Source organism: Narcine bancroftii, chromosome 1, assembly GCF_036971445.1.
Source record: "Narcine bancroftii isolate sNarBan1 chromosome 1, sNarBan1.hap1, whole genome shotgun sequence".
NCBI lineage: Eukaryota > Metazoa > Chordata > Chondrichthyes > Torpediniformes > Narcinidae > Narcine > Narcine bancroftii.
The window spans coordinates 24,196,043-24,219,215 of record NC_091469.1 but is presented as its reverse complement, the minus strand read 5'-3'; the positions used below and the strand labels follow the sequence as shown (position 1 = coordinate 24,219,215).

General features: G+C 43.4%; 2 protein-coding genes across 6 annotated transcripts in view; one reads left to right on the top strand and one right to left on the bottom strand.

Moving 5' to 3' along the window:
• LOC138755869 (uncharacterized) overlaps positions 1–12,798 on the top strand; it is a 134,682-nt gene extending 121,884 nt beyond the window's left edge. Inside the window, exons 5-6 of the transcript XR_011352603.1 lie at positions 12,062–12,214; positions 12,536–12,798. The gene's annotated coding sequence lies outside the window, so the exon portion shown is untranslated. The remainder of the gene's footprint in view (positions 1–12,061; positions 12,215–12,535) is intronic.
• Positions 1–23,173, bottom strand: part of mamdc2a (MAM domain containing 2a) — a 163,195-nt gene that overhangs the window by 102,016 nt on the left and 38,006 nt on the right. For 4 of the 5 annotated variants that reach the window (XM_069922560.1, XM_069922552.1, XM_069922568.1 and 1 more), the window contains one exon: positions 12,028–12,147. The exons of the other annotated variant lie outside the window; for it this stretch is intronic. In XM_069922560.1, coding sequence (XP_069778661.1) covers positions 12,028–12,147 — 120 coding nt within the window. The remainder of the gene's footprint in view (positions 1–12,027; positions 12,148–23,173) is intronic. 5 annotated transcript variants of the gene reach the window in all.

The window sequence follows — 23,173 nt, the reverse complement described above, 5'->3', positions numbered from 1 at the left end:
AAAAGGTAAATTTGCATATTTTAAAAAAAACCTGAGCAGATGATAACACAGCTTTTGTGCATAAAACTCACTAATGACTTCTCTGGTTTCCATTAGCTCTTCCCCCACCCTCCACCCATCCTTTCCTCTTGCTCTGTCTTTCACTCTCTTCCCTTTTTTCTAAACATAGAGTTTACGTTTTTTTACCCCGTTCAAAATTTTTTTCCCACCCTCTGGAATGACTGTCCACACACGAACAACCAAAACTTGTAATCTCTGTTTCCTTACGTGAGTTTACACTGAATAAAAGTAGAGGCAGAACTTGCAAATCCATGCTATTCATTAGCCGAATGTTGCAGACCGCCTGCAATTCAGTTTAGACTGCAGGCAGTCGTCAAAAATGTCTAGGGATGTCGCCCGAAAAATTTCAGAATGGGAATGAGTGACTAATTTCTGTCATGATCTTTTTACACAGACTGCATTCTGGGAATTTGGGAATAATTTCCTGGAACACAGCGGCTGGTAAAAAATATACGTCTTCTTTCACAGAGCCAAAAACAACTTCACCCTCCCCCAATCAATTCTCACCTTTCCTCTCTCCTGTCCTCTTATCAGATCCGATTAACATCCTTTGTCCATTGGTCTGTCCTCCCCATTTCAATATAGGCCTCAACTTTGAGGCTGGCTGCAGAAGTGGATAAAAAATTTAAACTTACCTGTTAATGGAGCAGCCCTAAAAGGCTGCTTCAGTGCTGCTCTTTGGCTTAGCGACGCCTCAGTGCGTCATCTGAAGCCATTGTAGGTGGGCCAACTGTTGCCATAGCGCTGCCCATCATAATTACGCGGAAAAGCAATGGCTGTCTTCGCCACCCATAATCACCCATGCAGCTGGAACCGCTCTGCGTTTTCCAGAAAGGTTCCAGCTGTGTGGGGGATTATGGGTAGGGAAGACAGCCATTGCTCTGCCATGTTTTGAGGCACTGACCATGAGGCGGCCGAATGAGGTGCCAAAGCAGCCATCAGGGCTGTCACAGCCTGCACTGGCCACCCACTGATGGATCCCGCCGGCCGCCCCTGCCCTGATGGAGTCATGGAGGGAGATGGGTGAGTGAGTGGGAGAGAGAGGGGAGATGGGTCACAGGCTAACGGCATCATTGCGATGTCATCGGCCCGCCCCTAGCCAGTCACTTGCAGCGGCAGTACATTCATGTTGGGTGGTGGAGCACTGTACTCCGCAGATGATCATTCCCCTGACAGGGATTGCAGTCAGTGCCTTGGAGCCGGCCAAGGTGCATTCAAGGAGGTAAATCTCCCAACATAAAGATGAAGAATCTCCGACTTTACACTTGGGCTTTTTGGCTGTAGGAAAGTGCCCATACTTCCCTTTTACACCAGTCTTTTAATACAGACACCTGTCTATGTTTTACTTATACCTTGAGGAATGGCTCAGGACCAAAAAGATCAGTAATATATCTTTACCTCCTATGGATGCTGCAAGATCTGCTGAGTTCCTCCAGCATTTTTGTGTTTTTACTACAATCACAGCTTTTGCAGATTTACATCTTCACTCTTTATTAATCTATCAATTTATTAATCAGTCAATTTTAGGTTTACAATGAACAACGGTCATGATAATACTGTCAAGCTAATAAACTAAATGCCTCGAAAATGTCAATCCACAGTCCATCCTTGAACCCTAATAGTTGACACAGAGACAATCTTGCCGAGAGCCATAAATGTAAGGGAGATAAGAGTGTTGACAGCTGGCTTTTAGCTCACACAGAGAACAAAATCAATGCCCAACCACAAAATCTTCAGAGGGAGGTTGGCTGTATCAGACTGAAGAATGCAAATATATTCAGCTATCTTAAATGAACAATATTTGCATTGTCAACTCTCCCTTTATCATTGGAAACTTTTGGGATTAACCAACTGTGAACAGATTATACAAATTTTAAAAGATCGGTACTTCTGGTCTGCACACAACTGTTATTTGACAATGGTGGAGAGAGTGAGTGGAAAGAGGGGAAAAAAAAAGAGAAAGAGGGAAAGTGACTGTAGTGCAATCAATGACCACTCACGGACTAAGTAAGGGCCAAAGGCTTTATTGATCTAAAGATCCAAGCATGCCTCAGCATACTGCTAGCTCAAGTCCAAGGGCAGGTATGAGGGAGAAGACTAGAGCTCTCTGCCTTTATTAGGTGTCTTACGGGGAGGAGCTACTGCTTCAGTAGGCGGGCCAGTCTGCCCAGCTCAGTGGGGAATGTGCCCACATTACCATGTTTCACCATAGTGACAAAAGAAGGGATAATGCCACACAGATAAACAAAAGAAGGAAGACAAACTAGCATTTTGCCAAAATTTGTTCCTTAGATAGTGAGGCATGGATGTGTACAGTCCTAATGCAAGCAAGTGACATCAGTGCGGATGATCCAAAAAATTCTTGTGGGCATGGTGGGCTGAGTACTTGTTTCTGTGCTCTCCAACTCCAGCTCCTACTTCAAAATCAGGCCTTTGGCTAATTCCTGTTTATTGTTGTGTAGTTTATTGTTGATTAATCCTGTTCACATCCTTGCATTTTAATGAGAGAAGGGCTGGCCTCAAGGGTTATGCACAAGGAGAGCTGACCACTCTTTCAATTGCAGGGCACAGACACCATTTCCATTACCTGTACCCACATGGTGAACAGTCTCTCTCTCTTGCTCACTTCCACTTGGTGTGCTCTTCCCACCCCTACCCCCCCAAACCCCCATCCCGCCTCCCAATGGCAGAAAAGGTAATTTACTGGTGCAGTATCCAGATATTGGCAGAACATTAAAAAAAAACACAGAAACTGACCCTTTGGCCCACTTTGTCTGTGCAGCCCATGATGCCAGGTTAAACTAATCCCATCTGCTTACCCAGGGTCTATATACCTCCATCCTATGCCGGTTCATGTTCCTATCCAAATGTTGCTATCATATCTATTTCCACCACCTACTGTAGGCATCTACTGGTCTCTTACATACTTCGATCACGCCACCTCTCAGCTTCTGACATTCCAAAGTAATCAATCTGTTTGTTCAAGCTTACCTTATATCTAATGCTCTCCAATCCAAGCAACATTCCAGTGAATGTGTTCTGCACATGTTCCAAACCTCCATACTCTTCATGCAATGTAGCAACCAAAATTTCACTCCAGATGTGAGTAGATCCCTATCCATAAAAATTCTCTCCAATAGTTTCCCTACCAATGACACGCTGGCCCATAATTTCTTGCACTTAAACAAAGGAACAATATTAGCTATTCCCTCATTCTCTGAGACCTCACTTCTATCTAAACGTGCATCTTTTTGCAGTGAAAATCTGTATCTGTAGCAGTTAGTTTAAGAACCATTAAATCAGATGGAGAATAAATCTGGAATTTTACAAAAACCAGTCGCAGTAATGGTGGCCACACCACAAATGCTATAAAATCCACTCAGGTTCACCAGCATCTGTAATATCTTAGAGGGCTTGGAATCTGTCATCTTTACCCAACCAGACCAACAGGGATATGGTGCCCACTGAAAAGAACCAGCAGACAAGAGCATCCACCGCAAGCAATGCCAGTTGGCAAAATCAATGAGAAATCAGGGCAACATGGTTGGTGTAGCGGTTAGCACAATGCCTTTACAACACCAGCGATTGGGACCTGGGTTCAAATCCCATGAAGTCTGTAAGGAGTTAGTTCTCCCTATATCTGTGTGGGTTTTCCCCATGGGCTCCAGTTTCCTCCCACCATTCATAACGTACCAGGGGCCAAAATGGCCTGTTTCCATGCTGTACATATGTATGTAACCTCCTTCTGTAAACAGAGAAAAAGATGGAACCTTTGATGTCTACAGGAAGGCACAGTACAACCATGCAAAATCTCAAAGGGTGGTCAAGTTATCGAGATGCTGACTGGTTGCCTCCTGAAAGACATGAATTGGAATTAATTTGAATCTCAGCAGTCCATAAGACCAAAACAGAGGAGGCACAGGAGCCAACAAAAGAGAAATTAGGTAACCTTCAAAAGACTTAGCAATGAAGATATCAGGCAAACATTTATTTCCTATTCTGTAATGAAATTAGTAGCTCCAACCATCCAAATAGCTTCCACAATGTAAACTAAACAAAGATCCTGCAACAACCTGAATTGATGTCGCAGGGTTGAAATGCATTTTGTGCGACTCATGAATATGTACTGTGTGGTAGAAAATGGATTCTTCAATTCAATGCAGGCACATAAGAATTTCGAGGGCAATATCTTTTCATATTGTGAAACATTTATTACATGGTAATGTTACTGAACATAATTAGCTATTCATTTGCATGGAACCAAATTAGGGCAGATGAGGTTTCTGGAGGGAATTGTAAAGTTCAGGGTCTTGGCACAACTGCCATTGATGGTGTGATTAAGATCAAGACACCAGGATCAGAGGAGCATGTGCAGATTGTTTACTCGACTGTGAATGTGGTTTTGAATCATGAAATGATCTCTCACATATTTCAAAGCAAACAGAAGAAATGTTTCCTCTCTTTAAGAGCGCAATGTAGCATCCTGACATCTGACCTTTCTACCAACACTACAGCTCCCCACAGCGTCCATCTTCAGGTTTTTTTTTGTTGATCAAGAGAGGTCAAATCACTTTGTCTGCCAATTAAAATAAGAAACAACTCATCCTCTTCCAAAGACTCAGCCATTGCAACTTCACTTGGACAGAACATATTAAACCAGAGCTCAGATTGAACCAAGTGAACCAATGGATGTGACACTGAAACAACTCCACTTCCTCTTTATTTCAGTTACAATGTTTTCCTCTGTCAGCTCATCAGTGACACTCCCAACTCTATCCCCTTCTCCGTTTATATTTGCCAAGGCGTATCCATGCTTTTAGCACCTCAGGCTAACACTCTTCCAGCCTGGCATGGCAGGATACATCACTGTCCTGTTGCAAGTGACCTGGCACTAGTTTCTTCCAGAGAGAAAGCCCTCCTCGAAGACTGAACCGATTGACATCTGCAGGGTGCCAGGGACACCTGCCAGTTTTTGAAGGAAGCTGATTACATTGGAGCATTGGGAATGCAGAGAAGATGACTTAATTATCAACATCTCTTATATGTCTCTACCATGCTTAACCATCAATTTTCTGCCACATATATAAAGCTTTTCAATGCTGCCATATAAACTCAGGTTGTTGGCCTACATACCCTCCAGGTGGCTGGGAGTGGAGTGGTAAAATAGCTTATGAAGCAGTTCGAAAGGAGCAAAGATGGTATTCTTGTCAACCATTTACATTCCAGCTCTATCACAAACACCATTAATTATCAATCTTCTGTTTGTAGGATCTCATTAGGCTTTTCCCATATCACTACTTTAAAAAGATTATCCTACGTGTATCAAATATTTTGCGATCCTCCAAAGATGAGGAATGTGGCTATTCAAATTCAAGTATTTTTTTAAAAATACCACATATATACTTTTGTAATCATCAAATTTTTTGGCCCACAAGTTGGGGGGGGGGGGGGTGGGTGAAGGCAGTTGAGTTTTATACAGGTAAAACCTTTGATCTCGGTATGTACATGCATCATTTAAGGCATTGGGAGTTCAGATGGCTGGGACCAGGTGGTAAGTTCACGGTCAGGGCGTCGGGAGATCGGATGGATGGGCGGCCAGCACGTCGGGAATTTGATGGGTGGGTAACCAGGGCAATGATCCACAGTCAGGTGTTTGAATGACTGCGTGGTCGGGGCATCAGGACCTGCAGTGGGCAGGCGGCTGGGGCGAGGGTCCATATTCAGGGCATTGGAAGCTTGGATGGATCGATGTTCAGGGTCAGAAATGATGGGGGTGGTCAATTTGTAATCAAGTCATACATAAAACCCAATTTTTGAGTCAAAAATAAAGGGATGAGGTTGACTATTACACAGGATCAACGATTACACAAGTATACGGAAATCCCTTTCCTTACAAACAATGCTGCTTGGCAAGTGTGTGGCTTTATTTTCCTGTATTATAAACTGCTGACCCCTGACCTCTGAATGTCTCTCCCTTGTAATGACAGTGATCAGGTTTGCAAGGCAACTAGCAATGCCTTAAGGATTATAGCTCCTGTTTGATTATACTTGACTGCCAGCAGGGGCTGACATGGAGCAAGAGACTGCAGTTCGAGAGATCTGAAATGGAGGCTTGCAGCCTCATGGCATGCCTCATGGTGCTGTTTACATCAACTTTAAAGTTAAAAAAAAACCTTTTCCTTCATCCATGTGTTATCTAAGAACTCACACACGCGAATACAAGATGAAATATCCCTCACTGACAGAGTGTCAAGGCATTTTTAAAAGGGAGGAAGAGAACAAGTATTCAGATACAGAGAGAGCACCAAGACAAAGGCAAAACAACTGGCCAAGTAAATTTAGAGTTAATCAAGAAAGTCTCAGATACAGTGATTGTGGAGGAACTCAGCAAGTCACCCAGCATTCCCTATATAGCAAAGATATTCAACCAATGTTTCAGGCCTGAGCCCTTTGCCAAGGTATGAGCAAAAAGTAGACAGACCCTGAATAAAATGGAAGAAGGGGCAAGGCGAGAAGCACAGGCCCACAGAAAGAGGAGTGAAGCATGAAAGTCTGCAGACACTGTGATTGTAGAACAGAGGAAGTCTAAATATCTGGATACCAGAAATCCAGACTGATCAAGAATCCGGACTTTTCAAAAACTCTCAAACTTTTTAAATTTAGCGGGCTTTCGTGTGCAAGTGTATCGCCATTGACGCACAGTGGCAACAAGCAACTATTATTTTTCTTTAAAACTGCTTGAATTGATAAATGAAGCATGCTGTATTTTCTATTGAATAAACTATCAAAATGTATCTGTTCATTTCTTCTTTATTCCTCCTTAAATTTGAATTTTAAAAGTATTGCCTGAGAATCAAAAAAAACCAAAATGACCCTATCTCTGAGTGTCTGGATTTTTGGTCTCCTACTGTAAAAACATTCAGAAATGCTGGAAGAACTCAGCAGTCTCTCAGCACCCCTAGGAGATAAAGATATATAACCGATGTTTCGGGTCTGAGCCCTTCTTCAAGGTATAAGCAAAAAGCAGGCGAGTATCTTAATTAACCTTTGTGTAACAGAGACGTGGCTGGAGGAAGGGCAGGATTGGCTGATGCAGATACTGGGGTTTAGGTGCTTTAAAAGGAATAGGATGGGATTAAGAGAGAGGGGAAGTAGCATTTTTGGTCAGGTATAATATCGTGGCTATTGAAAGGAAGATCGCTGCTGAGACAGTGTGGGTGGATGTCAGAAAGAGGAAGGGAGAAATCACTGTATTAGGAGTAGTCTATAGGCCCTCAAATAGCCCTTTGGACACCAAGGAGCAAAAGCAGGCAGGTTTTGGATGTTGCAGGAAATACAGGGTTATTGTTATGGGTGATTTCAACTTCCCTAATATTGACTGGCACTTCCTGACTGCAAGAGGGATATACGGGGCTGAATATGTCACAAACATTCCTGACACAGTATGTAGATGAGCAGATGAGAGGAGAGGCCATACAGGATCTAATTCTGGGTAATGAACCTGGTCAAGTGGTGGACCTCTGGGTGGGTGAGCATTTTGGTGAGAGTGACCACAACTCCCTGAGTTTCAACATAACTGTGGAAAAGGATAAAAGTAGACAAAAATGGGGAAGTGTTTAATTGGGAAAGGGCTAATTACAATGGGGTGAGGCAGGAGCTAGCACAAGTAAATTAGAAACAGATGTTCAAGGGTGAAAGCATAGAACTAATGTGGAGAAAGTTTAGGGACCCCTTGTGCTGAGTTCAGGATAGGTTTGTCCCACTGCGACAGGGAAAAAGATGGTAGTAAAAGGGAACTGTGATTGACAAAACAGGCAAAGCAGCTCGTCAAGAAGAAGGAAGCATAATTAGATATAGGAAGTAGGAAACAGGAAAGGCTTTTGAGAAGGATATGGTAGCCAGGAAGGAGCTTAAGAAAGGACTTAGGAAGAGGTAGTTTTGGATCGTCTTAAAAACATTAAGATTGGTAAGTCCTTGGGGCCGGACTCAATATACCCCAGGTTGCTGTGGGAAGTGAGAGAAGAGATAGCTGGAGCAGTGGCTATGATCTTTAAGTCCTCTTTGGTCACAGGGGAGGAACTGGAAGACTGGCGAATGGCAAATGTGGACCCTTGTTGAAAAAAAGGTAATAGGGAGAATACTGGAAATTATAGACCAGTGAGTCTTACGATGGTGGTGCGCAAGCTATTGGAGAGGATTCTTAAGGAGATGGTCTGTGAGTATTTAGAGAAGTACAGTCTACTCAAGGAGAGTCAGCATGGTTTTGTGAAGGGAAGCTCATGCCTCATAAGCCTAATTAAGTTTTTGAGGAGGTAGAAAAATAAATTGATGAGAGTAAGGCAGTAGATGTGGTCTATATGGATTTTAGAAAGGCATTTGACAAGGTCTCCCATGACAGACTCATTCAGAAAGTCATGGGGCATGGGATCAATGGAACCTTGGCTATGTGGGGGAAAAAAAATGGCTTGCATGTAGAAAGCAGAGAGTAGGAGTGGAAGAAAAGTATTCTGCCTAGAGGTCAGTGACTAGTGGAGTTCTGCAAAGATCTGTTCTGGGACCTCTGCTCTTTTTGATTTTTTTTACAAATGACTTTGATGAAGAGGCGGAAGGATGGGTCAGTTAATTTGTGGATGATGTGAAGGTTGGAGCAGTTGTGGATGGTGCTGAAGGTTACAAAAGGATAGACAGGATGCAGAGTTGCATGGAAAAATGGCAAATGGAGTTCAATCCAGATAAGTAGGAGGTGCTGCATTTTGGAAAGACAAACCAGAAGGCTGAGTACAGGGTTAATGATTAGTACTTAAGAGTGTGGATGAACAGAAGGACCTTGGGGTCAAAATCCATACATCCTTCAAGGTCGCTATGCAGGTTCATAGGATAGTTAAGAAGGCCTATAGGATGATGGGCATCATTAATAGGGGGATTGAGTTCAAGAGTTAAGAGTTCATGTTGCAGATCTACATATCTCTGGTGAGACTACATAGAGAATATTGTGTTCAGTTCTGGTCACCGCATTATAGGAAGGATGTGGAAGCTAAGGAGAGGATGCAGAAGAGATTTACCAGGATGTTGCCTGGATTGGAAAATAAGTCTTATGAGGCAAGATTAGCTGAGCTGGGACTTTTCTCTTTGGAGCACAGAAGTATGAGAGGAGACTTGATAGAGGTCTGCAAGGTTATGAGAGCCATAGATAGGGTGGACAGCCAACACCTTTTTCCCAGGGCAGAAATAGCAAACCCCAGAGAACATGTGAAGACCGGGATGTTTGGGGGAGATATCAGAGGTATGTTTTTTTTATACAGAGAGTTGTGGGTGCCTGGAATATCTTGCCAGGAATGGTGGTGGGGGCTGAAACATTTGGGGCATTTAAAAGATTCTTGGACAGGCACATGGATGGAAGAATAGAGGATTGCGGGGTCAGGAGGGTTCAGTATTTTTGTAAGGAATATATGGGTCAGCACAACATCAAAGGTTAAAGGGCATATATTGTGCTGCAGTGTTCTATGTTCTATGCTAAAGAATGGAGATTAAGGGGAAGAATGGAAGGGGGAGGAGTCCAGACCAACAGCCAAAAGGTGTTAATTGATATGATGAAGAATAGTGAGAATTGGTTTTGGTTCTGTGAAAGGAAACAGAGGGAAAAGAGAAGAGAGAGAACTAGAGAGAAGAAGACAGGGAAGAATAAGTGGGGGTGTTTCTTAACAGAAACCAGAGAAGTCGATGTTAATGCCATCTGGTTGTAGGGTACCCCGATGGAAGGTGAGGTGTTGTTCCTCCAATTTGTGGGTGGTCTCAGTCTGGCAGTGCATGAGACTATGGACCGAGACCTGTCAACAAGGGAATGGGACGGGGAATTGAAATGGGTGGCCACTAGGAGATCCACACTATTGCACCAGACACAGCAGAGGTGGATATGGGTGGGAGGGCAGAAGAGAAAAAAAATCTGGGAAGTGATGGGGAAGAATTTAGCTCTCTGAATGGAGAGGAAAGGGGGCAGGGAGCTGGAGGAAAGGAAAATGACACCCAGTTTTCTCTGGGTGCTCCATTTTTCTCCCACATATCAAAGGCAAGAGGGTTGGTAGGTTAATTGGATACTGTAAGTCATCTCTAGTGTGTGGGTGAATAGTAGAATCTGTGGAAAGTTGACAACAATGTGAGGAGAATTAAAAAAAGAATTAGTTCAAGTGGGTCAATGATCATACTGGACTTGATAAGTCAAAAACTTATTTCCAGGCAGTATCTTTCTGAGATTTTCTGGAAAGTGGCCCTGCAATGCCCAAAATAAATAGAGCATTTCAAATTCTCTGGCAAGCAAGATATAGTACTGAGACATGGCATAAGATTCCAACCAGTGAGGGAACAAGTGGACACAAACATTGAATGACTTTTAAGGATATAGTAAAAACAGACAACACTGGAAAGGTGAGCAGATGAGACAGCATCTGTGGAGAGAAATGGGATTAACATTTCAGATAGAAGACATTTTTGTCCGACCAGGGGAAAGAAGACAAGAAAGGCTCTTTTAAATTGCAGAGAAGATGGCATAGGAGATGGCAAGTCTGAGGCTCTTATCCTTACTTTTATCCATTTGCCTCCGTCTTCCCTGCAGTTTAAAACAACCTTTTGTTTGAATCTCTCTTTCTCGTGTGTTTCTTTTTCCACAGATATTGCATGACCTGCTGAGAGTTTCCAGCATTTCCTATTTTTATTTTAGACTTTTCATCATCACCAGGATTGCTTCTGAGTGTCTTTTGAGTTCAAAATTTTGTTGTTGCAGTGGTTCTCAACCTTTTTCATTCCACTCACATACCACTTTAAGTAATCCCTATGCCATAAGTGCTCTGTGATTAGTAAGGGAAAGGTTGAGAATCACGGCTCTAGATCCAACTGTTACTGAAATATTTTACTTGAAAAAGATTGTCACTGGCCCATTTCCTTCGGAGTTATGAAACCGTGCACATAATGAGTCAATTTGGTATAATTAAAACAGTGGTTTTCAAACTTTTTCTTTCCACCTGAAGCAATCCCTTACTAATCACAGAGCACTTGCGGCATAGGGAATACTTAAACTGGTATGTAAGTGGAAAGAAAAAGTTTGAGAACCACTGGTTGACAGCCTCTGAAGGCAGCTTATCCTTGGGAAAACTTGAAACCATGACACCAGTCTTTACCCAGGCATCATAGAATAACAAAACACAAAGTTTGCAGATACTGGAATTTACCTTAGTCCTGATAAAGGGTCCTGACCTGAAACGGTGAATGACTGTTCCTACCCACGGATACTGCCTGACCCTCTGAGTTCCTCCAGCATCTCATTGTTTTATTACTTATTTTGAATATTTCATTTAAAATTTTCAAAGGTGTATTAGTATCCAAATACAGAAAAAGTCTATCAAATATTCAATTTAATTATACATGCTACAAACTATACCCCAAAAAAAACCACCAAACCCCTCCTCCAAATAATAATCCCCAAAATAAAAGAGAAAAGAAAAAGATAAATACAAAGATAAAGAAGAGTAAGAAAAAAAAACCTGGTTAGCAAATTATCTTCATCATTTACACAACTTTGCCTTCAATTTCATCCTTTATATAACCAAGGTGTTAGGAAGATTTCATGAGCTTCAGGGAAATCACTTATAAATTGATGACTACTTTATGCAAATACAGGCACCAAATTTTCATATTTATTCCTTAAATTATATGCAATTTTCTCAAGAAGTATACACCTATGTATTTCTTCATGCCACCTTTCCAATCCTAAATGGGAATCTGATTTCCATTTCGCTGCTATACATTTTATTGCAACTGCTAACGCACTTTTCATAGATTCCTTTTGGAAAAAAATCAATTGGTCTTACTGCCAAAAAATTGCCCAATTCAAAAAGAATGCATTGGATCTTGTGGAAATTTAACTCCCGTAACTTGTTCTAACAATTTTCCTAATTCTATCCATCGTTTTATTACTTGATATTGGCCTGGAATTCATCGTCGTCATCAGCCACAGAAGAGGGACGCTTGTTGTTGATCTGAAGGATGCCGTCCTCACAGGGACATCAAACTGGTGAGGCCAGGATTTCCATTGTTCTGCAAATAGTCCCAGGAGATCCAGTGATGTCATAAACAGCCAATCATATCAACAGCCACAGAAAAGGTTTACTTTGAGCTAATATTCTGAATATGTTAATATTCTGAATAATTTGAAAAACAAACTAAATATGTAAGAAACATAATCCTGTTAAAAAAAATTTAAAAAGAAACAATGTTATTGTATTCAAATCCATTAGACTTTTAAATATTTGAGAGAAATACAATCTATGTGGCTAAAAATTGTTTAATGGGATCTGAAAATTTAGTGGGTCATTAAAATCTCACAGACCTCATGCAGCAGAGCATGGATTATCAGGCTACTTTAACAATGGACAAGTTCATAAATATCTGCTTTTTAAAATTTATTGTGTTCCCTTGATTTCAGTAGAGAAGGTTATGAAAAATTGAAGGATGTTGATGCCAGGTTATACACATTAAGCTGCATATGTTCAGAACTGTTGGAGTTTCACAGAATACCAGTGGCAAACATCGTCGATTCCACCATCGCTGTTGCTGCAAAACATAGCTTTTATTTTAAACTGTGATTTTGGCTGAATATTACAATTGCTTTTTGAATGTTTGCATGTTTATGTGTTGGATTTAGCAACTAATAAATAAAACATTTGGAAATGTTTGTCACAACCCCAACTATTGGGATTAACATCATCCTGTTGCTAACCATGAAATATCACAATGCAACTTTAAAAAAAAGAAGCATGGATTAGAAATGGACATAAAGCTTATCATGACCTATCAAGTCATTCTGTCCTCAGTTTTATAGCATTTTATAATTGAGAAATACTTCAAATTTCTTTGCTAAATCTGCACATCATCTCAGAAAAATCACTAGAGTGCCAAACCTCATATAGCCTATAAAGATGAAATTATACCTAAATGACCATGATGCCATGCAATTAAACCCTTAGAAAGGATTTGAATTTTACCAAATACACAACATTCGTTTTAAATTTATGAGTGATTTTTGATATCTTTGTGTCCATATGAAAATACAAATTTAAAAAAAACACAAAAATAAGGTGTCCTCTATTTACAGGAGCTGGGCGCCAACTAAAATAAGAAATATATCTGACTTCAAGTCTGGCCAATATTCAACCGTTAGTCAATGGTGGAGTGCTGAGGGAATCCTTTTGAAGTGAATACTAGATAGATAGGCTGCAAAAACCACTTTCAACAACCCAAATTTCAGGGGGCAGGATCTCCGTGTGGTTCTGTCAGTTGCCAGTCCTCAAATACAGGTGGGTGGAGCAACTCCAGGCATCTGTTCCCCAATTAAGAACCTCAACATCATCTAGAGCAAAGCAGCCCCCTTGATTTGCATCCAATCTATCACCTGACACATTCAATTTCTCCACAACTGTGCACCATGTCTGTAGAATGCACCATGCACTGAACATATGACAGAAACTCAGGAAGGCATCCTCAACAGCACCTTGCACCCCCCCCCACCAAAAAAAATAACCCCATTGTAGCTGGGTCAAGAACACTATGTAGTTTCCTCAATGGCAGGGCACCAGGAGCAGTCCCGTCAGCATTCATTCACTGTCTTTACTTCTCAGAGTCAAAAGATTCTGGTGATTTTGCTGGTCCAAAGACTTGAGATCAAAAGACCAAAGATTCTGCAGATGTCATAACAAAACAATCTGCTGGAGGATAAACAGCATCAGTGGAGGTGAAAGAATTGCCAACATTTTAGGTTGAAAGTCTTCATTAAAACCCCACTGCAGTACTGAGAGTGAACTGTAATGAACAACTCGACATTGGACTATAGACATAATAGCTTCTTGAGTTATTTAAGGACATGGACTGGCCATTTACTTCTAATCCGAATTGCTGGTGGAATCAAAAATCTTTTGCTTAATTAGACTAGGTGGGCATCACTGTTAAGGTCAGCCCTATTTACCCCTCAGTCGGCCTATTGCTTCTACAATTTTGGAAGGAGCGCAGCAGACAGCATGCTTTCCTTCAGCTTGCTACTGCTCAGCAGAGACTGGAAATAAAAACACCAGTGGATCCGGTGTGGTCTGAGAGGAAATGAAGTCTGATGCCAATGTTTAGGAACAGCTGTAACTCTATGGGTAACTCTGCCCCTCCCCCACTATGGTTCAGCTTCCCAACTCCACCTTATTATTAATTGAAGCAAGCCAATTCCAGACATAAACATTTAATTTGAAAAATTGATATGCCTTAGGAAATCTAAAATCCATTGGGGAAAGTTTGCTCGGAGGAGAGTGGAGTTTTTACAGTTAGCTTAGTTATTCCCATCATTAAATCTCCATTTACTGCCTCTGACAAGTGAGTGCCTCTTCCCTCAGTAAGCAAGAGTGTATTTCTCCCATCTGAAACCAAAAAAATAATGCATATATTACTGGGAAATAGCCCAGTCTGCTCAGCTGGCCTACGTTGGTGTTTGAGCTCCATTCTCCCACTTGTCTTTATGTATGTATACTTGTGTTCTCTTCCTTCGTGTCTGTATACTTTGTTGGAGTATTGGCTCAGTACTTCTATGGCTGGTTCCAGGTCCACATAACCCTAACCCTAACCCTAACCCCAAATATAAAAAAACTTTTTTTCTTTTTTTTGTTACTTTGGAAATTAAATTAAGACATTACCTGCTCTCTCATGCAGATGTGAAAGATTCCATTGGATCCATTTCAGAGAAGAATAGGAAAGTCTTTTGCCAAATCATTTCCTTCAGTCACACTGAAATGTTGATTATTACTTTGATGCTTGTGAAGCCTGTTATGCATATATTGGCTCTTCGGCTTCCTAGTTCAAACAACAACTGCACTTCCAAAGTACATCACTGGGCCATTGTGGAAGGTGCTATAGTATCAGAGTTTTAGACATACAGCATGGTAACAGGCCATTTCAGCCCACATGTCCATGCTGCCCAATTTACACCTAATTCATCGGCACCCTTGGTACATTTCAAATGGCGGGAGTATCAGGATGTTCACTAACCCGACTGCCTACCCTCTCCTACCCCAAACATTTCTAATTTGTCAAGTGATAGAGGGATGAGTTGTTCATTTTTTCTTTATAATTATAAATGTATACATCTTATCTCATCCTTATAAATGGTTCAAGAAACATTTGCAGTACTTCATGACTTAATTCAGCTTCTGAAGACCAGGACAAAGCAGCTTCTCCAAGCCTAGTTTCACCAAAGTTCTGCAGTCTATAAGTTTAACATTAGCACTTTGGTTTTAAGATCTCTTCTTTTAGAATTTCAACCTTTTGGTTTTTCTTTTTTTTTTTTACAAACTTCCATTTTTAATACTTTTGCCAATCTTTATTTTGAGATTCATTGGCACCGTTTGCATTCTCATTTTAATTCTTTTCCCAAATCAGAACAACAATGTGTGCATTTCCATGTGCCAATGTCTTCTCAATGGTCAGGTGAGTAAGACCATGAATTTTATTATCAACTGGAGAGTGTGGTTATCTTTGTTTCTGACATTGTTTTGTAATGTGGAAAATTAAGGATAATTTACAATGAGAAAAGTTATTGTACATTGAATAAGCAAAACAGAATTAAATTAACAAAACCTTGTCAAATACTTGAAAAGATTCAAGTGTATGGTAACTACTTTCACCTTATTCTGACACTTCTTTATGCATGCAGCTTATGTAACCTGGTACAGTAGTCCCCAAGTAGAGACATTGAGTCAGCCATTCAGCCCAATTCATCCATGCCGACTAAGCTGGCATTCTGAGCTAGTCTTCCATCATGCAGATGTTATTAGTCACTAAATAATTAAAGACAGGTGATCAAAAGCCTTAGTGCTAGATTTTACGGAGCATTTTAAAGGAGTAGAATTGGAGAGACAGAGTTTTATGGAGCAAATTCCTGAGCTCAAGGCGTGGGCAGCTGAAAGCACAGCTGCCAATTGAGTGGCTATGTGAATCATGGATGGCCAAGAGGTCAGAATTGGAACAGAGTAACGATCTCAGAAATAACTGGAGAAGAGACAGATGTGTGTGGGGGTTGGAAGGGGGTTTGAGTCAATGAAGAGATCTGACCACAAAGCAGCTCATTTGAAATTCGAGACACTGCCAAACTGGGCCACAGGATGGGTCAGTAATTTGATTTGAGCCAAGACAGGCTAAAGAAGTGAGATTGGAATGCAATACACAAAAGTGGTGGAGAAACTCAGCAGGTCATTCAGTGTCTCCAGGAAGCAAAGGGATTTAACCAATTTTTCGAGCTTGAGCCCTTTGTCAAGAAATTAGCAAAAAGCAGGCAGGAACATCAAGACAAAGGTGAGAATCAGATTTGGGTATAGAAATTGATCCATTTTGATGGTCTGACTTATGTAAGGACAACATGATTAACACGATTAAGGTATCGGCTGGTGCAATATTAACAAAATAAAACAAATATCAATCCTAATGATATTAGAGAGCTAGTCCCATTTGCCATTTCCCATTCATCTCATCTCCTTTGTCTTGTCCACGTTGAGATCAGGTTATTACTTTCGCACCATATCACAAAATTTTCCATCTCTTCTCTGTAGCGCAACGCGTTGCTGATGAGGCCAACTACTGTTGTGTCATCTGCAAACTTGATGACACTGTTGGAGCTGGATCTGGTGATACAGTCATAGGTCAGAGGTGTGAACAGGAGCAGGCTGAGAACACAGACCGGAGGTGCATCAGTGTTCAACATGACAGTGCTCTATGTTCTGCTACCGTCCCAGACAGACTGGTCTTTCCGTTAGGAAGTCCAGGAATCAGTTACAGAGAGGGATATTATGTCTCAGTGAGGACAGCTTCTCCACCAGCCTCTGGGGAATGATCATATTAAATGCCGAGCTGAAGTTAATGAACAGCAGTCTGGTGTATGATGCGTCATTCTCCAGGTGGGTCAAGATGGAGTGAAGAGACAAGGCTCTGGGAGGTGTGCTTTGATGTGTTCCATTACCAGATGCTCAAAGCATTTCTGCGTGCATGCCCGGGAGCAGGCCGTTAATCAAAGTTATTCTGCCGTTTGGGATGAACTGCTACAAGGATCCTTGCATCCATTTCCATATATCATAGCAAATTCACAGTCTGAAAAGAGATGGGTGACTGTCTCCACTTTTCCACAGGCGTCTCACAGGCAAAATGCTTTTAAATGACTTACAAATGTTGTAATTGTAACTGCCTCTACCACTGCATTTGGCAACTCATTCCATGTATCTACCACCCTCTGTACAAAAAGGGTGCCCCTCAGGTCTTTTTTAAATCCTTCCTGTCATACTTTAAACCTATGATCTCCAGTTTTAGTCCCCCTTACTCTATTTAAAAGAATATGGCTATCCAACCCTTCCAGTCCTGGCACATCCTTGTGAATCTTTTTTAGACTTTTTCCAGCTTAATCACATCCTTCCTAATAGTTTGGCAAACAGAACTGCACATATTATTCCAGGTATGATATCAGTAATGTCTTAGTCAGCTGAAACATGACACCAATTGCTAATCTAAATGACTAACAGTAAAGAATCTGGCTGCAGCACACCTCTGGTCACAGTCCTCCAATCTGAGAAACAACGCGCCCCTATCATACTCTGAGTCGTTCCACCAAGTCAATTATGTATCCATCTCAATAGCTTATTGTTGAGCATGATCAGTAGCCCCAATAATTGCAATGACAAAGACTTGAGGGGAACGATAGGCTTTATTGCACAAAAGACTTGAGCTGGCTTGGATCCAGACCAGGGAAGTGCAGGGAAGGGAAAGGTGGCCCGACCTTTATGGCCTGGGTCCCAGGGGAGGAGTCCAGTTAAAAGTGTCATCAGGGAGCGGGCCAGCCTGAGCCAATTAGCATATACAATCCATACTATTACATGCACCCCCTCTTTTTAAACAGAACCCCTCCCCCCTCTCTTTTACACAACGAGAGGGGAGAGAGAGAGAGAGAGGAAAGAAAAAAGAAAAAAAATTCCAGAGGTTCAGCCGCACCAGCAACTTCCTTCTTTTGCAGGACCGCCAGAGGGCAGGTGTGTCTGAGCTTTGCTGTTTGTTTGGTTGGGGAAGCGGTCCCGGGGGAGGGAGCAGTCTGGGTCAGGGTGATGCTTGGGGGCTCCCGGGAGGAAGGGGGCTTTGATGCCTCCCGGAGGATCGACTCTGAGAGAGGAGTGCCTGGTGGCTCGGCCTCCAGTATTGGGGTGGTCTGCTCCATGGGGTGGGCCGTGGCAGGAGGTGTGGCTTCGGGATCCCCGGCCCTTGCCAAGTCTCGGATAGACACAGTGTCCTTGTGGCCATCGGGGTACCTCAGAAACGCGTATTGTGGGTTGGTGTGTATGAGGTGTACCGACTGCTTCCACCAGTGAATCAGTCTTATGACCCCTCACATGTCTTCGTAGCAGGACCGGCCCCGGGGTTGCCAACCAAGGAGGAATGGAGGTACCATTCGCTGATCTCCTGGGGAAAGCAAATAAACATTCATGCAGGATGGTGTTAGTCGCGGTGCACAGGAGCGATCAGATGGAGTGAAGCGCTTTGGGCAAAATGTACTGCCGGCGGGACACCGGCATGTTTTAAGAACTAAGGGCCTGGAGCATTGTCTTCCAGATGGTGGCGTTCTCCCTTTCCACTTGGCCATTACACCTGGGGTTGTAGCTGGTGGTCCTTCTGGTGGCTATGCCTCTGGCCAGGAAGTACTGTAACAGTTCCTCACTCATGCACGAGGTCCCCCGATTGCTGTGGATGTACTCGGGGTACCTGAACAGCGTGAAGATACTGCGCAGCACCTTGATTACCATTGCAGAGGTCATATCTGGGCAGGGAATAGCAAAGGGGAACCTGGAGAACTTGTCCACCACCATCAGGAAGTAGGTGTTCCAATTTGTAGTGGGTAGGGGGCCTTTGAAATCAACACTGAGTCATTCAAAGGGGCGGGTGGCCTTGATGAGGTGTACCTTCTCAGGCTGGTAGAACTGCAGCTTACATTCAGCGCAGATCTGGCAGCGTCTGGTCGTGAACTGGACGTCCTCAACAGAGTACAGGAGGTTCTGAGTTTTGATGAAGTTAGTACAACTTCATGACTCCAGGATGGCACAAACTGTTGTGGAGGGTCTGGAGACGGTCAAGATGCGTGCTGGCGCACGTCCCCCGAGATAGGGTGTCTAGGGGATCGTTGAGTTTACCTGGTTGGTACAAGATGTCATAATTATAGGTGGAGAGCTCAATCCTCCACCTAAAAATCTTCTCATTCTTGATTTTACCCCACTGTTTAGTATTAAACATGAAGGCCACAGCCTTCTGGTCTGTCAGCAGGTTTACTGGCCAGGTAATGTCACCAGTGGCGCACCACCTCAATGAATGCCTGGGCCTCCTTCTCAACCGAGGAGTAACGTATCTCAGGACCGTGCAGGGTGTGGGACAAAAATGCTACTGACCTGCCTGCCTGGTTAAGAGTGGCGGCCAATGCGAAATTAGAGGCATCGCTCTCCACCTGAAATGGGATGGACTTGTCCACTGCATGCATCGTGGCCTTTGAGATGTCTCCTCAGATCTGAAAGAATGCAGCTTGGGCTTCCGCTGATAATGGGAAAGCTGTGGACTTAATCAAGGGGTGGGGTTTATTGGCATAATTGGGCACTCATTGTGCATAATAGGAAAGCAGCCCCAGGCACCTTTTTAGCACTTTTAGCCTTTTTGGGACTGGGAGCTCCATAAGGAGTTGCAGACGATCGGGGTCCGAGACAGTGACACCATGTGCCACAACACAACCGAAAAGGGCCAGATGGTCTATGTTGAACATACACTTGTCCTTATTGTACGTCAAGTTGAAAGACTTTGCCATACGCAAGAACTTAGCGAGTTTCGCGTCATGGTCCCGTTGGTTCTGGCCGCAAATGGTGACATTGTCGAGATATGGGAACATTGCCGTCAGCTTGTGCTCCTCCTTGACACTCTGAAAAGCAGAGACACCATTAGTAACACCAAAGGGGACCCGCAGGAAGTGAAAAAGTCTGCCATCGGCCTCAACAACCCATGTAGAGCTAGTCGTCGGGCAAAGGGGAAGTCGACAATAGGCCGACTTGAGGTCAATGGTCGAGAAGACTCTGTATTGTGCGACCTTATTGACCAAGTCAGGTATCCAGGGTAGGGGGTACACATCCAATTGAGTGAAGTGGTTGATGGTTTGACTATAGTCAATCACCATCCGGGGCTTGCCCGCCCCTCTGACCACGAGGACCTGCGCCCTCCAGGGGCTGGAGCTAGTGGCTAAGATCCCCTCCACCAAGAGTCATTAAACCTCACCCTGGATGAACGCCATATCTTCCGTGCTATAGCACCTACTCTTGGTGGCAATGGGTTTACAGTCCAGGGTGAGGTTTGCAAATAGTGACAGAGGGGCCACCTGCAGGGTGGTAAGGCTGCAGGACAGTGCCGAAGGCTGGGTGCTGGGTTTGGGGTGGGGGGGGGGAGGTCCGTAAGCTGCGGGTTATAAATGGTGAGCAGGGGTTGGGGTCCCCAAACGCCTTCATCACACTCCTGAACTGACTCTGGAAGTCGAGACCCAGGAGAATTGACGCACAGAGCTGGGGCATGACCAACAATAAGAAGTCTTTATAACACTCCCCCCTCCCACCCACCGTCAGAGATGCCACACAGTACCCCCGGATACAAGGCCACTGGTCTTTCACCGCCATTGACACTGACCCGGTCATCGGCCAAATGGGGATTGAGAGTCTATGGGCCACCTCGGGGTGGATAAAACTTTCAGTAATGCCACTGTCAAGGAGGCAGTTCGATTTGTGCCCATTCACTTCGATCTGCATCAAGGGATTCGTGATCGGCTGAGGGCTGGCTTGGTCCAAGGTGATCAATGCCAGAATGAGTGCGTGGTCTTCATCATTGGTATGGAGGCCCGAAGCCCAAAATTGCAGCCTCCATGTTGACCACGCTGCCAATGCTGGTGAAGAAGGAGGAAGTGACGTCATCGGGGCAGACTTGATATTGCTGGTGAGGATTGCTGCTGCGCAGAGGATGGCAGCAGGAGTGGGTAAAATGGCACTCACCTTACCGTGCACACGGCCTGAACCGGAAGCTCCTCAGCCATACATGCCATGCTGCTCTGGGATGGGGTTCTGGACTTGCAGACACATTGATAGTGGCCCTTTTTCCCCCAGCCCGAGCAGGTAGCTCCTATCGCGGGGCAGAGATGTTGTGGGTGTCTTGCCTGCCCACAGAAGTTGCACCTCGATGATCCTGGCGCTACTGCAGCCGCAGTAGGGTCGGTCGTCCCCGATGCTGATTCCCAGGATGGCAGCCCTTGTGGTGGTGCATACTGGGTAGGTCCGCTTCTGCCCATGATCGATTCGTGTGGTGCTGGGCCGAGACTAATGTTCTGTCCAGTTGGATTGCCAGTTTCGGTTGGAGTTGATCCTCCTCGAGGAGACGTTGTCGGATATAGTCCGTCCTCAACCCCACCAAGCGTCCTGGACCAGGTCTTCCACGCACTGGACCCCCGGCACAGATACCGTGGGGTTCCCCAAACAGTCCTTTCCCAGTGTGATCAGGGCTCAGAAAACTCTTTAACTAACTCACCAGGCTGCTGTTTTCTAGACACCAGAAGGTAATAGGAGTAGACCTCGTTGATCCTGGGTTTGTATAGCGCCTGTAGTTCAGCCAATGCCTCTGAGTAGGTCATGCTGCTTCATATGGCCTGGAAAGCCCTCTGGCCGACACTCGCCTGTAGGACCTTTAGCCTCTTTTCATCTGAATCGACTACTCCAGCAGCAGCCTCCAGGAAGTTGTTAAAGCAGTTGATTCACTGCTCGAAGAGCTCCGATGCACCCGGGACTTGGGGATCCATTTCTAGCCGATCGGGGCGCAGCAACTTCTCCATTACCAGAGACATTAAAATTTTTGTGCAATGAATTGTTGGGCACTATTAGTAGCCCCAATAATCGCAATGTCAAAGACTTGAGGGTAACGATGGGCTTTATTGCACAAAAGACTTGAGCTGGCCCGGATCCAGACCAGGGAAGTGCAGGGAAGGGAAAGGTGGCCCGACCTTTATGGCCTGGGTCCCAGGGGAGGAGTCCAGGTAAGAGTGTCATCAAGGGGCGGGCCAGCCTGAGCTAATTAGCATATACAATCCATACCATTACACTTAACTTGGGTCCCAAGCAGTCTCACCCATCTGACCTATCTACCAAGCAGGACCTTGTATGTGTACATCACAGGGTAATTGATAACTCATTGTTGAGAAAGATTTGACAGTCTGTATTTAAACTGCAGAAGAAATTTATCATCAGACCATCAACATCAAGCATCCAAATCTGTCCAACCTTCATATGGTGCATGTTCACATTATGCCAGAAAATCTTCAAAAACAAATATGCCACTTACTTCAATTTCATCTGGATCATACAATTCTTAACATGGAGCTGCTCTTCAGTCCAAATATGTTCAAGGAAATATATATTATTTTTTAAATTTTCTAAATTGTGTTTTCCATTGAATTATGTGCCAAGTTATTTATAAATAGTTTACATCTCATTGCAAAATTCTCAAAGTTTTATTCAAGCCTTAAGGTCTGCCAAACTTTCCTTCACACAATCTCTGAACATTCTTGAGAGGATTTTTGAACTGTTATCCCAGGCCAACTCAAATTAGGAGTAATGCTGTCTGAACTCTCTAGCAGTTTGCTTAGACAAATGTAATTGTATGCATCACTTGCTGTCCAACTAAACTCTGGAGTTTTGATTTTGCAACAAACATTAAATCTGATAGATCTGGTGTCTCAAAAACAATGGTCATTTTCAAGAAACAAATAATATTGAAACAGTATTTGTTGACATGATTCACATGAAACTGACAGCAACTTCAGGATCTCCACATGTTTATTATGTAATGTAACAATTCCAGAGATGTCAGATGTTTGCAGCCACCTCCAATAATATCATTTGAATTAGGTTATAATGACAAATTATCTCACGATAGAAAGCATTAAAAATTATATATTTTGTTGCATGCCTAAGTGTGCTCAACAATCTTTCTGGCC